Source organism: Trematomus bernacchii, unplaced genomic scaffold, assembly GCF_902827165.1.
Source record: "Trematomus bernacchii unplaced genomic scaffold, fTreBer1.1, whole genome shotgun sequence".
Lineage (NCBI taxonomy): Eukaryota > Metazoa > Chordata > Actinopteri > Perciformes > Nototheniidae > Trematomus > Trematomus bernacchii.
In genome coordinates, this window is record NW_022987552.1 from 552711 (window position 1) to 567096 (window position 14386).

The following is a 14386-nucleotide window of genomic DNA, read 5'->3' on the forward strand; positions in this document are numbered from 1 at the left end:
TGTGTGTGTGTGCTGTGTGTGTGTGTGTGTGTGTGTGTGTGTGTGTGTGTGTGTGTGTGTGTGTGTGTGTGTGTGTGTGTGTGTGTGTGTGTGTGTGTGTGTGTGTGTGTGTGTGTGTGTGTGTGTGTGTGTACGCACTTTCAGAGGTTGCACATCATTTTTTGTCTCGGCTGCATGTCGTAAGAGCAGCCTTGGGGAGTAACGGATAAAAAAGTCCTGCATTCAAAATGTTACTTAAGTAAAAGTAGAAGTACTCAGATATAGTACTTGAGTAAAAGTAGAAGTACCAGAGTGTAAGAATACTCGGTTACAGTAAAAGTCCTGCATTCAAAATGTTCCTCAAGTGAAAGTAGAAAAGTATTATCATCAAAATATAGTGAAAGTAGCGACAGTAAAAGTAGTCATTGTGCAGATTGGTCCATTTCAGAATAATATATATGATATGTTTTATAATGATTGATCATGAAAGTGTTCTCAAAGCTGGTAAAGGTGCAGCTAGTTTGAATGACTTTGTATACTGCAGGGTAGCTTGTGGATTTACTCCAGGTGGAACTAAAGTCTGATTTAACACTTGGTTATATTTCACATCATTCATCCACATCTGTAAAGTAACTAAAGGTATTAAATACATGTAGTGGAGTAACAGTGCACCATGTACCTCTGAACTGTAGTGGAGTAGAAGTACAAGTAGCTCAAAATTGTACTTAAGTACTTAAAAACTACTTAGTTACTTCCCGCATGTTTAAAGTAACCCCCCCAACGCTGCGTAACAGCGCTGGGAGGGTAACTCTAAGGAGGGTTACTCCCCCCTGTTAAGTACCAGATTGAGTGCAGATTCGTTCCATTTGGAAAGAGGCTCGCCGACGCGTCTGGGAACCAAGAAGCTCTCCGGATCATTTCTCTCTCCTCAGGCTGAGGGTCTGCAACAGAGAGATTACCACCTTTTTAATTTTTAATTTCGTTAAACCAACCCAGAGAGATTCTACAGTCTTCTCCATAGGTCAGTCCTGCAATATCTTTACGTTTTTCTTCCCAGTTGAATTATTTTGGTGCTTTTTAAGACGCATACATGACGTATTTCTTGCAGCTTTAAGGTGGTTTTAGTCCTCAATTGTACTCGTTTTTAATATTCCAGTTACCATCCAGTTTAATTTGGAGTATTTCGAGGAACGCGTGGACTATTCCTTGAAATCGCGGTGCGTAATTGCGCACGGAGAGAGGATTTGACGCTCGGTTTTTCTGAACTTTTGAAAGACTTTCTCTCCGGTAGAGTGGGTTTATTTATCAGCAGGGATATGAGGGACTTCATTGGAGGATTTGCATCAGAATCCAGGCAGGCTGATTTAGGAGGGAAACACGGAGACTTAACACAGGAAGAGAAGAGACAGTCAGATGTGCGCCTTTATTCTAACAGGTTATCCATTAAAACTGCTTTGTTGGTTGTTTAACGTTTTGAAATTGTGGATTTTTGGACATTAATATAAAGTCTAACTTGTAAAAAAACATTTAGTGTCTCTGGGGAACAGTTGTTAGGAGCCCAAGGATCATGGAAATCTGATTTTTTTTATATATTCCTGCGTTTTTTGTGTGGATTTTTAAGCATCTGATTGCTGGTAGATTTCCACGAGGCAGGTGTTGGAGGTTCCTGGTTCACATTCAGGTTGCTCAAAGGTGTTCTGGAGCCTCGGGCTGATTTGTTGAAGGTTTAACCGCCTCTCTTCGTTCCTCCTCAGCCTCCTTCATGAGCTGCTGAGCCGGAGGAAGAAGATGAAGATGAAGATGTTTCTGGCGGCGGCTGCCCTCCTGGCACTGCTGCTGTCCTCCTCTCACGCCCAGGATACAGGTAAAGCTGCTCTTCCTCCTCCTCTTCATCATCCTCTCTGTGATCCAACACCTCTCTCTTCACCTCCTCTCACCTCTGCCTTTCCTCTGCAATGATGCATATTTAGTCTGAATAAAAGAATCACACAGAGAAAGAGAATGTGTGGATTGATTTGTTTTATCTTTTCAGCTTCAGTTTAACCTTTTGATTGATGTTTTTCCCCCAAGTTTCCATCAGGAATTCACAAGATTTCTACTTGCAGAGAAATAGCTTCAAATATCTGGGTTGAATTTATGGATTGGAGTTCATTTGGTCAAACTAGTAGCGCTTCAGAAGTGTTTTTAGCCATGAGAGAGTTACAAGATGATGAGAAAGCTACCGTTATGAGGGAACATTGTTATACTGTTAAAAAAGCTAACCTATTTTGCCTTTCTCCCCTAAAAGAACAACTTCAAGCTTCTAAAATGCCATTTATTCACATGTACCCATCTGAAAAGACCGTAATCTATCTGAAAAACTATCGTAAAGTAAAAAAAAAAGTGTTTGAACCTTTACTGCATCCCATGTGAGGCGGTAGAGCTGAAACTAATGGGTTCAATGGGACATCTTTTCATCCTCACACAGATGTAGTTCCGTCTGTTTTACACCAGGAGGGGCTCTTGCTTATAATCAAATATTTACTACTGAAGCAGACATTTCTCTATAGTTTCCAAAAAAAGGAAAAGCCCAGACGGCACGTGGCCAACTTTCCTCCCCACGTCCTTTCTCCTGATGGAACGGAAAGACTAAATATGAGTTTCACATGATTTTCCAGAGGTTAGAAGAGGAGAGAATCTGCTCCCATGTGCCTCTGGAGTTTCTCCTAAGTGCAGTAAAAACCCATCAAGGAGGAGAATATTTCTCTCTTCTGCTTCCAGGAGAGTTTCCGACCTCCTGTGACCCCCATTATTGTCTCAACGGGGCCCCTTTCAAAGTAAAGGCATCATAATGGGGTCATATACATTATAGCGTGTGGAATACTTAGACTTGTTGAGGCTGGAAAAAAGAATTATCCCCCAAAAGGAAGTCCTCTGCTTTAAGGACTGTCACATATCAGGTGAAATATTGCAAAATAAAAGCAGCCTCGGAGGTCAAAAGCTTCAAAGAAAAGCTCAGAATGTAAGAAAGTGTGTGTTCAAGTGTGTGTGTCCATGTGTGTGTAAGTGCTGGAGTTTCTTTGGGTAGTTTTTGTCCATTTGGAAACAGAAGCAGCAGCCCCCGCGGCCCTTGCATTGATTCACCAGGTTGGTGGTTCCTCCATTTCTGACGTCCTGTCCCTTCCCCCTCTTCACGGTCAAGCCTTGACCTCGAGTCTCGGCTTCACAATATTTTACAATGATATTCTTCACTCCAATACTAACAGATGAACTGGTTGGCGGTCTAGGAAAAAAACACTCTAGCTAAATATTGTGTCGTTTATTTACTTGTTTCCCTAATTTGCATCGTGTGTTTCTGCAGAACTTTCACAAAATGAGCACAAACTCTGGAGCTCAGATTACCGTTAGATGAACTTCCCTTCAGCATGAACAAATTAAGAGTTAGACTCGCTGTTTACACCTTTTAGAAACTGTTTTCAGTTTAGGCAAGCGTTTTCAAGATAATAGTCTCTAAAAATGGGGGAAAATATACAGGGCTGGAAAAACTGTGGATTGTCACATTGAGTATCAATACTGCAATACCAAATCTTGTTTTGAGTATTGATACTAGCATCAGTTGGATAAATGGCGATAAGAGAAGTGTTTTACGGTATCTGTTTCAAAGAACTTGGTAGCTATTCAAGTGTAGATAAATAAGAAAGAGTAAGAAAATGTCAAAATAGTATATCTTAAATGATAAGGTTATTGACAGATTAGTAGAAAAAAGCTTGAAAGATATCTGGAGTAGTTTATTTACATTACATCCTACCATAAATCAAGATTCATCTTTTCTTGCTCATAACGCTTTCGGTTAGTTGTGTAACCCCGGTTCTACCGATGATTTGCGTCTAAAAGCATTCATCTCTGGACGTTAGCTAAACTTACAGCTACTTTTATTTTCTTTATTAAAAATTGGTGCATTATAGCAAGCTAGATTTTCAGATAGGCGACTTTTTACTCGTGTTAGATTTTAGATTTTGTTTGAAAACCCCAACCTGAAGAAAATCATTTTAAAATATTCTCTAAATAATACCCTGTCGTCCCTCGTGTACATGGGATCTGTTTGTCCGTTGCCCCAAGTTGTTGTTAACAACTTTTCATGTACACGTGATGCATGATATCCTCCGTGTCCAAAAATCAGAGGTTCTTAAATGATTAAAGTCCAGATCCTGAAAGGAAACAAATTCATTTAAAAATCTGGGATCTGGAGCTGAAGTAGTTTAAGAACCTTTGGTGCAGTTTGTTTGGGAAAAGAAAAAAGATGTACACGCGTCTTTATTGACGTTGTGTATTCTTTTATGAGGTTTGCAATGGAGACGATGAGAGAAACTTTTCCCCATTGTATAATCAATATTTGAGAGTTTCATCAGATGTGTGTTTTTGTCAATTCAACATCTTGAGTTGGATTGAGGTCATGGACGGTCTGCAGGATGTCAGCCGGTCCATGTTGTCGTTACTTGGCCGGAAGCAAAACTTTTTATTATTTACGAAGAAGCTGGTGAATTAAAAAACATATATATTGTTGGTATCTATCTGTTAAATTATCTGAATGGAAGCAAAGAAAGGTCATGATAGTTTAAATGTTTGTTTTCCAGACACAACTTTTAAGTTTTAAACCATCAAACATTTTATACATTTATGGGATCAAGAAACATAGATTGTCCAATATTTTAACAAACATCACTATGATCATTTTTGGATCTCAAAAGTGTAGTTAAGCCAAAAATACAAATCATTGTAAGAAACAAACAATGCCTTTAAGTCAAGATTGCTTCTTGTTTGTAAACTGGATTCCTTTTCTTGTCACAATTTCTAACAATAATCCAATCTAAGCAACTTAACTTGAATATTCAGGTCTGGAAATAAACCACTTCTTACTAAGCATATTGGAAACCATTGCATTTGAGATTTTAGACACTTAATTATTATCTTTCTTGAAATTGGCCTTTTTTCAGCTTCCGTAGACTTTGTCAGCCAAACTTCACCAGAGTCTGAGTCTTCCCGCCATGTTTGTGTTTCTTAGTGAATGTTCTCAACAGTAGATGGTAATGTGTGTTGTTGTGTCTTTTTGCTTGAGTTGTTGATGGCTGCCGGCCACACAAACTCAAACGGAGGTCATTTTTGTGTGAGTCCAAAATGGCTTCCCTAACATCTGTAGTTTAGTTTGTCTCTGTGTTGTTTGTGCCAACAGTGAACTTTTCAAACTTCATCCTGGAAGTGTTGACTGTTGGGGAAATCCTTGTATTCTTCACATTACAATACATCCACCGCCTGAAGCTGCTGGATTAACTCTGTTTACTTTTTCTCTTCACAGTGAACCCTCCGTCAGACTTGAGGTTTAGGATTTTGAATGAGAAAACAGTGCAAATGATTTGGAGTAAACCACAGTCGAGGATACAGGGCTACAGAATACAAGTGACCTCAGACACAGGTGGGTGCTCATTAAACCCGTGAGTTATGTCCTGCCCAGCCCACAACATTACAAGTGCCATAAACTTTCTTAGACATCAGTCTGCCCGGCAAGACTCGACACTCCCCGCAATTATCTGAAGATTTCTGCACACACATGTTTCCCTCCAGGACATCTCTAATGATTTAAAAAAAAGGTAAAACATTATCTCTGCAATGGAAAGTTGTCAGCATTAGTTTAACTCAGGAGTGTAGCTGTCACGTCAGTCAGAGTTAATTAAACAGGGAGATGATCTTTGAACAGCTTACAGTCATATCAGATCTGCCCTTCAATCAGCATGAGTTTAAATAAGGTGAACATCTAAATACCACAGAGTACAAAAATACTTCAGACAATTAGTTTAGGCATCTAACCTGCAGCAGGTTTGGAAAGGCATTCTCTTTCAACATGACAATGCTCCCATGTAGAAGCAAAGGCTCCTGCTTTAAAAAGCTGTTGGTAAGTTCAAACTTAGGCAAGCTCTAAGGACTTATGCCAACACAGTCTCTCTGCGTTTCATGTTATGGTCACGAAATTAATCTATTGATTCGTGTTCACCAACACGATTTCGCAATTGTTTTCGTGTCACACAGAACGATTTTAAACGCAATGTAAATAATAACAAATTAGAAGGAAAAAAAGATGATATAAAATACAGATGTCAGTATTCTGAGGCTCTGAGCCATTTATTTTCCTCGAGGATGGCAAAAAAATCCGACATTATACAATTTAAAATAAAAGGGATAGGGTTAGGCTTAGGGTAAGATATTGAGTAAGAACATGTTTTTATGAACCACACAGCTTCTGGTCTTCCAAGACCCGACCGGACAAAAAGACGTGGTGCAGGCACGAAACACACTACCAATAGAAATACATTGCTTTTAAAGTCGTTCTGTGTGACACGAAAAAATTGCGAAAATCGTGTTGGTGAACACGAATCAATAGATTAAATGTCGTGACTATAACACGAAATGCCGTGAGACTGGGTTGCTTATACATGTTTATTAAATGGAGCTTTACACGTCAGACAAACTCTGAAATGAAAATAATTTGCCACTAAATATATAACCTTCTCCTAGTAACTGTTGGTGTAATTGTTACCTGCTGTTAGCCAACTAAACTAGCTAACTGTCAGAACGTTAGCTTTAATATGTAACTTAATATACATTTAAATACATTCAATAACTCCTGGCTGAAGCGTCAGTTTTATGGATTGTTAACCAACATATCTAACATCAACTTTCTTTCTGTTATGTAATGTTAGCTAACTTAATTAGCTTACTAACAGAGCTAACGGTAGCTTGAATATTGACATTCAATAAAGGTCAGATTACAGACTGTCGGCAAACTTAACAATTTAAGACATTTATAAAATTGTAAGTATATAAATGGTAGCTTGGATATTAATATTCAATGTCCGATGTACCTGTAACTTAACTATCTAACTGACAAAACTACTGATTTAAGCTGAAATAATAACATTTAAAACGTCCATGTGTATCCGTTTAGCCTAAAATTCAGTAACATTCAACGTTTTAGCTGACTGACAAATCACACACTAGCTTTTAAGAAACTGCAAATTGTAATGGCTAGTTACTTTTAGCTTACTACATAGCTTACTAAAACTAAACTGACAGATCTGACATTAGCTTGTATATTGTCATTCGAAAACGGTTGTGGTGTGTACTGTAAGCTAACTAAACAAGCTAAGTAATATAACTAACATTAGCTTCAATTCGATAACTGCTAGGTGTAACCGTTATGTGCTGTAAAAGTAATATAGTGTATTTCAATAAAAAATCATTTAGGTTAACATTAAAGGTGGGGTAGGTAAGTTTGAGAAACCGGCTCGAGATACACTTTTTGTTATATTCCATGGAATGCTCTTAACATCCTGATAGCAATGAATATCTGAAGTGCTTTGACAAAAAATCCATAAAAAAATGTAATCTGTGGAAGCCGTAGTACTGTAAAAAGCACGACCAATCATCTGAGCCGGCCCGGCTAAAATGACTGGATGGCCTACCTGCCTGTCAGCCTTCCATCTGTGCACAAACTTATCTCGTGCCCTCATTGGTCATGTGCGCGTTCGTGTGTGTTGGAGGAGGGGCTCTGTAAGGAAGTGGAAGATTTTTTCCGGCTGTGTATTTTCAAATTCTAGCGATCTCGAGCTGGTTTCTCCAAAATTACCTACCCTACCTTTAAGTGAGGGTTTAGGTAGTTATTTTAATTCATTTTGTCGAAAGTTAATGGGTTTTAACACAGTAATAATCCTGTACAATAGGCATTAAACATGTCTTTACTAGAAAAGTAAGCATATCAACTCATAAAACAGGCCTAGGCTTCACTCAATAGAACAATTGGGTATTTAAGAGTTAAAATGACGTGTTTTGATTCAGTCATTGAGTAATGCGGAAAGATTTCATTAAATTGAATCTTTTGTTGTGTGTTTACACAACTCTTTCTTGTCCTCAGGTCAACAGTTTGAATCAGGTTTTATGTAACCCTGACTCTTGGAGAAATTAAGTAATGCAATAGTTTTCCTAATGGATTCCCTCTGACTTTGTGCATTTTTGTAGAAGAACCAATGAGAGAATTTAGTCTGCCTGCATCTGCGTCTAAGACCTCCATCTCAGACCTGAGTCCAGATGTGGATTATACCGTAACGATATTGGCGTACGCTGGATCAGAGGAGAGTCTGCCCATCTCCGGCCAAATTACACGTGAGTCACCGAGTGTGTGTGGGTGTGTGTGTGTGTGTGTGTGTGTGTGTGTGTGTGTGTGTGTGTGTGTGTGTGTGTGTGTGTGTGTGTGTGTGTGTGTGTGTGTGTGTGTGTGTGTGTGGTTAAAGTAGCTCCAGACTTTCAACCAAATGCCTGGAAAATGTGTCAGCAGCTGGTCTGTTTTAGCAGCAAGTCACAATGACCTGGTTCACCAAGCTGACTGGTAGAACTCCCAATACACTGAGTGGACAGATTAACACGAACAGTGCTTTTTACAGAAACCCTGAAAGGCAAATGCAAATAAAACGTTTTTGGTGATGCATTTTCTTAATCTGATCTAGTCCGTGTTTATACATTTCAAATAGTTTTGCAACGATAGTCTTTCTAAGGATTTATTAAGATCCCCTCCACCTTAAAAATGTGTGGCTGAAAGTGACCAAAAACCTGCCAAAACACTCAAAATATTCCAGATGTGTTGCATTACCTTTCTGAAACTGTTTAGAGACACAACAAATCCCTATAACTTAATTTAAGCGGCTCAATCCAGTCAAATAAAACATTCAAATGTCATTATACATAATTAATATGTGGTATATTTGTTTACCAAGACGTACGCCAGGTAAAAACTCCTAAATAGACTGACATAGTTTCAACAACCGCAAGTGAATTCTTGGATGACATTTTAAAGACTAAATATGATTAGCAGCTTGTTAGAAAAATAGATTTATTGTCTTCAATGTGGGAAAATTATTTGGCTTCCATCAGGAATTAAAAAGACAATAAAACATCTGGAAACTACGGTGGCCCTGAAGTGCAAGACACCACAGCATTTCAGAAAACACTACAGCATTTCAGAAAACACTACAGCATTTCAGAAAACACTACAGCATTTCACAAAACACAAAAACACTCAAACGCTCATCTTGAGCAATGAAGAGCTTCTATATAATAACTCCTACTGTACGTCAATTTTAAGGAGCTCAGTTTAATCAAAGTCTGTATCAAATGCTGTCAAATTGACCACATGCCTAATAAAACGTAACTCTAAGCCTTCATATGATTTAAACCGATGAGATATATGAACCCCCTGTATCATTGGCATTTAAGGGGACATGTGATATAGTGATCCAAACCGTTCGTTGTAATGGGCTGTGAAGATGTTTAATTCTGTGATTAGTTTCAGCATTTTAATATTGAGCACTATGGGGATTGATTAGCCTTTGGAGAAAGCCTCAAGTGGCCATTTGAGGAACTGCAGGTTTTGGCACTTCCCCATTTCCTTCCTTTTTAACCCTGGAGGTTTTTCCGCTTGGCTTTAACACTACTTTTGATATGACCAGAGCTCAATTATGCAAATCCCTTTGGTGTTGTGATAACATTGTTAGTGTGAAGATCAGGTTAAGAACTACAGGTGTAAAGGAAAGTTGTCATCATAATACAAACAAGTATTTTGTAAGATTAGATAAGATAAGAAGCACTTAATTGACCCCAATTTGGGAAATGTGTGCATTGCAGCGGCATAAAAAGACAAGGCATTGTACAATACAATTAAAAGAGTAGAAATAAACAATCCAAAATGTAAACATCTCAAATAGAAATCAAATAGCATTAAAAGAGTAAAAAATATACATGTTGTAATACAAATTTAAAGTAACAAAAGTAACGTAAACAAAATTAAATTTGACCAAAATTGCAACATGACGGTCTTTTTTGGGGATTCCTTAATTTGCTTTCTTTGTTTGGAAGAAACAAAGCAAGTCTGCCTTTGAACGGATAGTTTGGATGTTTTGAAGAGGTGTTGTTTGACGTACTTATGTAAAGTTACTGTAGGAACTCTTTTTTTAACCATGATAAAAGATAAATACTAGCTGAAGTCAACGCTGCTTTAAGAATATTGTCCCTGCTGTCAGACAGCCCTGCGCATCGGGGATATGAAACCATTATTTATCCTTTGTTTAAAACCACCAGACTCCTTTCACTAAAACAGTCATTTTACTTTACACGACACAGGTCTACCCGGTCTACTTTAAACAGTACAATTCTAGTTTTTTTCAATGGAGTCTGGAAGTTTTGAAGAGAGCATTGATTTTATATGAAGTACAAATCTGGCTTTTGGCTTGTTTACGGATACAGAAGATATCATTTAGTTGGCATTAAGATGTTAAATATTTGTCCTTAACTCATGTTGGTTTGGTTCTCTTGATTCCTAAACCATATATATCTCTAACATCACTACGTACAGTAAGATGTGACATATAAACTCAACTAAAGCAGAGGTTAAATCATACTGTCTCTCTATAAAAAGTACCATCTTGATCATAAATCATCATCCCAACCTTTCTTAATTTGCTTCATGGTGTTTTCAAAATGTATTTATTGGGTGTTCCAAAAGCACAGGGTTGTTGTCATCCAAGCGTGTATCAAAAGTATTAAGGCAAATCTTCACAATATAGAAAAAGCAGTTGAAATATTGCTGAATTTACCTTAATTTAAACCTTATTATCCCCCACTTTCTGCAGGCCTGACCCAGCCTCGGGACCTCTCGTTCTCTGAGGTCGGCTCCAGGAGTTTCAGAGCCGCCTGGGAAATGGACGCCACAGATGTCGAGTCCTACCTGGTCCGCTTTAGGCTGGAAAACAGGGACGACGGGCATTACGTTTCCATGTCCGTCCCCAGAGAAACTCTCACTGCTGTCCTCCCTCACCTCACCCCTCTCACCCGCTACGAAGTCAACGTTCAAGCTCAGTACGACAAAGGGAACAGCCTTCCTGTGACCGGCTTTGAAACCACTTTAGAAGGTATGTAGACTTTTTTTAAGCTTGCAAATATTGTTGTGCATGTATCCTGAGTCCTAAAACCCAGAAATGAGTCAGCATTTTACCACTTCCTGTTCCCTGGTCTGGAAGTCAATGGTTTTTCTGAATGTGTTTTTGGTTGTTAGCCTGAAATAAGGTCTGTGGTTAACACAAGCTGAAGAGATTTTAATTCTACGACATAAAATACTTCAGTAAATACCCCACTGGATTTAAAAACGGTGGTTGCTAATAAATGTCTAAATGAGACGACTAAATGTCGTCACCTTTAGCTTAGCGGTGGTGACGTGAAGTCATGTGGCCATGCTGTAGTTCCTTTCAACCCAGTCTCACGGCATTTCGTGTTATAATCACAACATTTAATCTATTGATTCGTGTTCACCAACACGATTTTAAAAGCAATGTATTTCTATTGGTAGTGTGTTTTGTGCCTGCAACACGTCTTTTTGTCCGGTCGGGTATTGGAAGACCGGAAGCTGTGTGGTTCATAAAAACATGTTCTTTATATACAGTCTATGGTTCTTACTCAATATCAAGCCACGATTATTGTTTTTAATAATGTCTGACTTTTTTGCCGTCAGTGAGGAAAAGAAATGGCTCAGAGCCTCAGAATACTGAAATCTGTATTTTTTTAAATCTTTTTTTCCTTCTAATTTGTTATTCTTTTTTAACAAATTATTTTCCGTTGCAGCCCCTTTTTTAGAAATTTGGGTATGGAGGAAAATAGAGAGGGTTGTGTTTTCTGACACTTGGTGAGTTCCCTGGAACATCGGGGACACATATTCATGTATAAAAGACGTACAAAAGTGCATTTTGCATGATAGGTCCCCTTTAAACATTAAATAATACTTTGGATTAAAGGTAGGGTAGGTAAGTTTGAGAAACCGGCTCGAGTGCGCTAGAATTTGAAAATACACAACCGGAGAAAATCTGCCACTTCCTTATAGAGCCCCTCCTCCAACAAACACGAACGCGCACATGACCAATTGGGCACGAGATAAGTTTGTGCACAGATGGAAGGCTGACAGGCAGGTAGGCCATCCAGTTATTTTAGCCGGGCCAGCTAAAATGATTGGTCGTGCTTTTTACAGTATTACGGCTTCCACAGATGATATTTTTTTATGGATTTTTTGTCAAAGCACTTAAGATATTCATTGCTATCGGGATGTTAAGAGCATTCCATGGAATATAACAAAAAGTGTATCTCGAGCCGGTTTCTCAAACTTAAGGTCTTCTTTTAAATAAGAAAAAAGCTTTGGGGGTATTTACAGATAAATATTAAGCCTGACAAAGTACTTAACGTCTATTGCTTTCCTGCAATGTTAACTATGTTGAAGCACTTATTTTAACTGATATTATACATATGAATTATACTCTTATGCATGTAGATAGTATAATAAATGTGCAGAATATGACAGTTTAATGGTGGAGGTATACACACATATTGATAGATGTCTTGTAATGCACTGTTGAGGAACCTGCGACCTGTCTGGTCCCGTTCGAATCCAGTTTTGGATAGACTGCCGTGGTTTCATTCCATTTCAAAGAGCTGTTTGACGCTCGGCGTAACCTTGGCTCACTGCCACTCCAACATCCAATCCCAGAGCTTGAAGATTAATCACGGGGACTGTAGTGCCAACCGATAGCTGGGGTTTATGGGTAGTGTAGTGTCTTCGGCCATCCTAAACTCCGAAATGTTTTTCGGATTTCATATCGCATTAACACCATATCCCAACGTGCATTGTGGCTAAAACATTCAATCACCGAGCTTAAACCATAGCTGAGGATCTTGGGTAATCAGTTCAGTGGCTGTGTATTGCAATGATGCTCGAAATGTCCCATATAGGCCTACGTCTGTTTCCGGTTATTTTTATTTTGAAATTCAGTTCCTGACGGACGCCAAAAAAGCCTGAGATTATGGAATTAAACAAATAAATAAAAACAAGGATAATTGTGTGCTATTGTTGAGTAAATAACAGTGTGTTATTTAGAAAAGAATAACAAATTAAAAGGAAAAAAAGATTTAAAAAATACAGATTTCAGTATTCTGAGGCTCTGAGCCCCATTTCTTTTCCTCACAGACGGCAAAAAAAGTAAGATATTGAGTAAGAACATGTTTTTATGAACCCCACAGCTTCCGGTCTTCCAAGACCCGACCGGACAAAAAGACATGTTGCAGGCACGAAACATACTACCAATAGAAATACATTGCTTTTAAAATCGTAAAGGAACTATAAAGGAACTACAGCAAGGTCACATGACTTCACGTCACCACCGCTAAGCTAAAGGCGACTAATGTTGGGCTATAAAGGAACTACAGCACGGTCACATGACTTCACGTCACCACCGCTAAGCTAAAGGCGGCTAATGTTGGGCTATAAAGGAACTACAGCACGGTCACATGACTTCACGTCACCACCGCTAAGCTAAAGATGGCTAATGTGGGGCTATAAAGGAACTACAGCACGGTCACATGACTTCAAGTCACCACCGCTAAGCTAAAGGAGGCTAATGTTGGGCTATAAAGGAACTACAGCACGGTCACATGACTTCACGTCACCACCGCTAAGCTAAAGATGGCTAATATTGGGCTATAAAGGAACTACAGCACGGTATAAAGCTGAAATGGTTGAGTCACCGGTTCTGATCCACAACAGGTGCCTCTGTTTGTGCTTTGGGACAGTTCAAACTATGTCAAAACAACCTTTGAAATGATGGATGATGAAAACATTCTGGGTTCAAGCTGTGTTTCCATCTATCTGCGTCATTCTAAGACCCCGGTGGAAATCACTTCAGACGTCTTTCTGACATCTTGAGTGACTATTTGGCTTTTTTAAACGTCGCCATCTGCCATTTGGCGTTTGCTTTTCATTCCTACGTGGCCTGGGGGTGCCAGGACTCCAAACATTTCAAAAGGCCAAGATGTACTCGGTGGTCATAAACAATGAAGAGGGGAGAGGAGGCAGAGGTGGGAAGTTACTAAGTACATTTACTCAAGTACTTAAGTACCATTTTTAGGTACATTTAATGCTCGTTTGTGCTTCTACTCCACTACAGTTCAGAGGTAAATGGTGTACTTTCCCTCCACTACATGTATTTAATACCCTTAGTTACTTTACAGATGTGGATTAACGATGTGAAATCTAATCAAGTGTTAAATCAGACTTTAGTTCCACCGGGAGTAAATTCACAAGCTACCCTGCAGTATACAAAGTCATTCAAACTAGCTGCACCTTTACCAGCTTTGAGAACACTTTAATGATCAATCATTATAAAACATATCATATATATTATTCTGAAATGGACCAATCTGCACAATGACTACTTTTACTGTCGCTACTTTCACTATATTTTGATAATAATACTTTTCTAACACAAGATCTGAGTACTTCTACTTTTACTCA

General features: G+C 38.7%; 2 protein-coding genes across 12 annotated transcripts in view; one reads left to right on the top strand and one right to left on the bottom strand.

Annotated features, from left to right (window-relative positions):
• The window catches only part of LOC117477162, a 120355-nt gene that overhangs the window by 45832 nt on the left and 60137 nt on the right, over positions 1-14386 (bottom strand). The gene's annotated exons all lie outside the window — the stretch shown is intronic.
• The window catches only part of LOC117477161 (collagen alpha-1(XII) chain-like), a 67119-nt gene continuing 53589 nt past the window's right edge, over positions 857-14386 (top strand). Inside the window, exons 1-2 of the mRNA XM_034123789.1 lie at positions 857-1000; positions 1734-1843. Of these exons, the coding sequence (XP_033979680.1) occupies positions 1768-1843 (76 nt within the window). The 5' untranslated portion in view covers positions 857-1000; positions 1734-1767. The remainder of the gene's footprint in view (positions 1001-1733; positions 1844-14386) is intronic.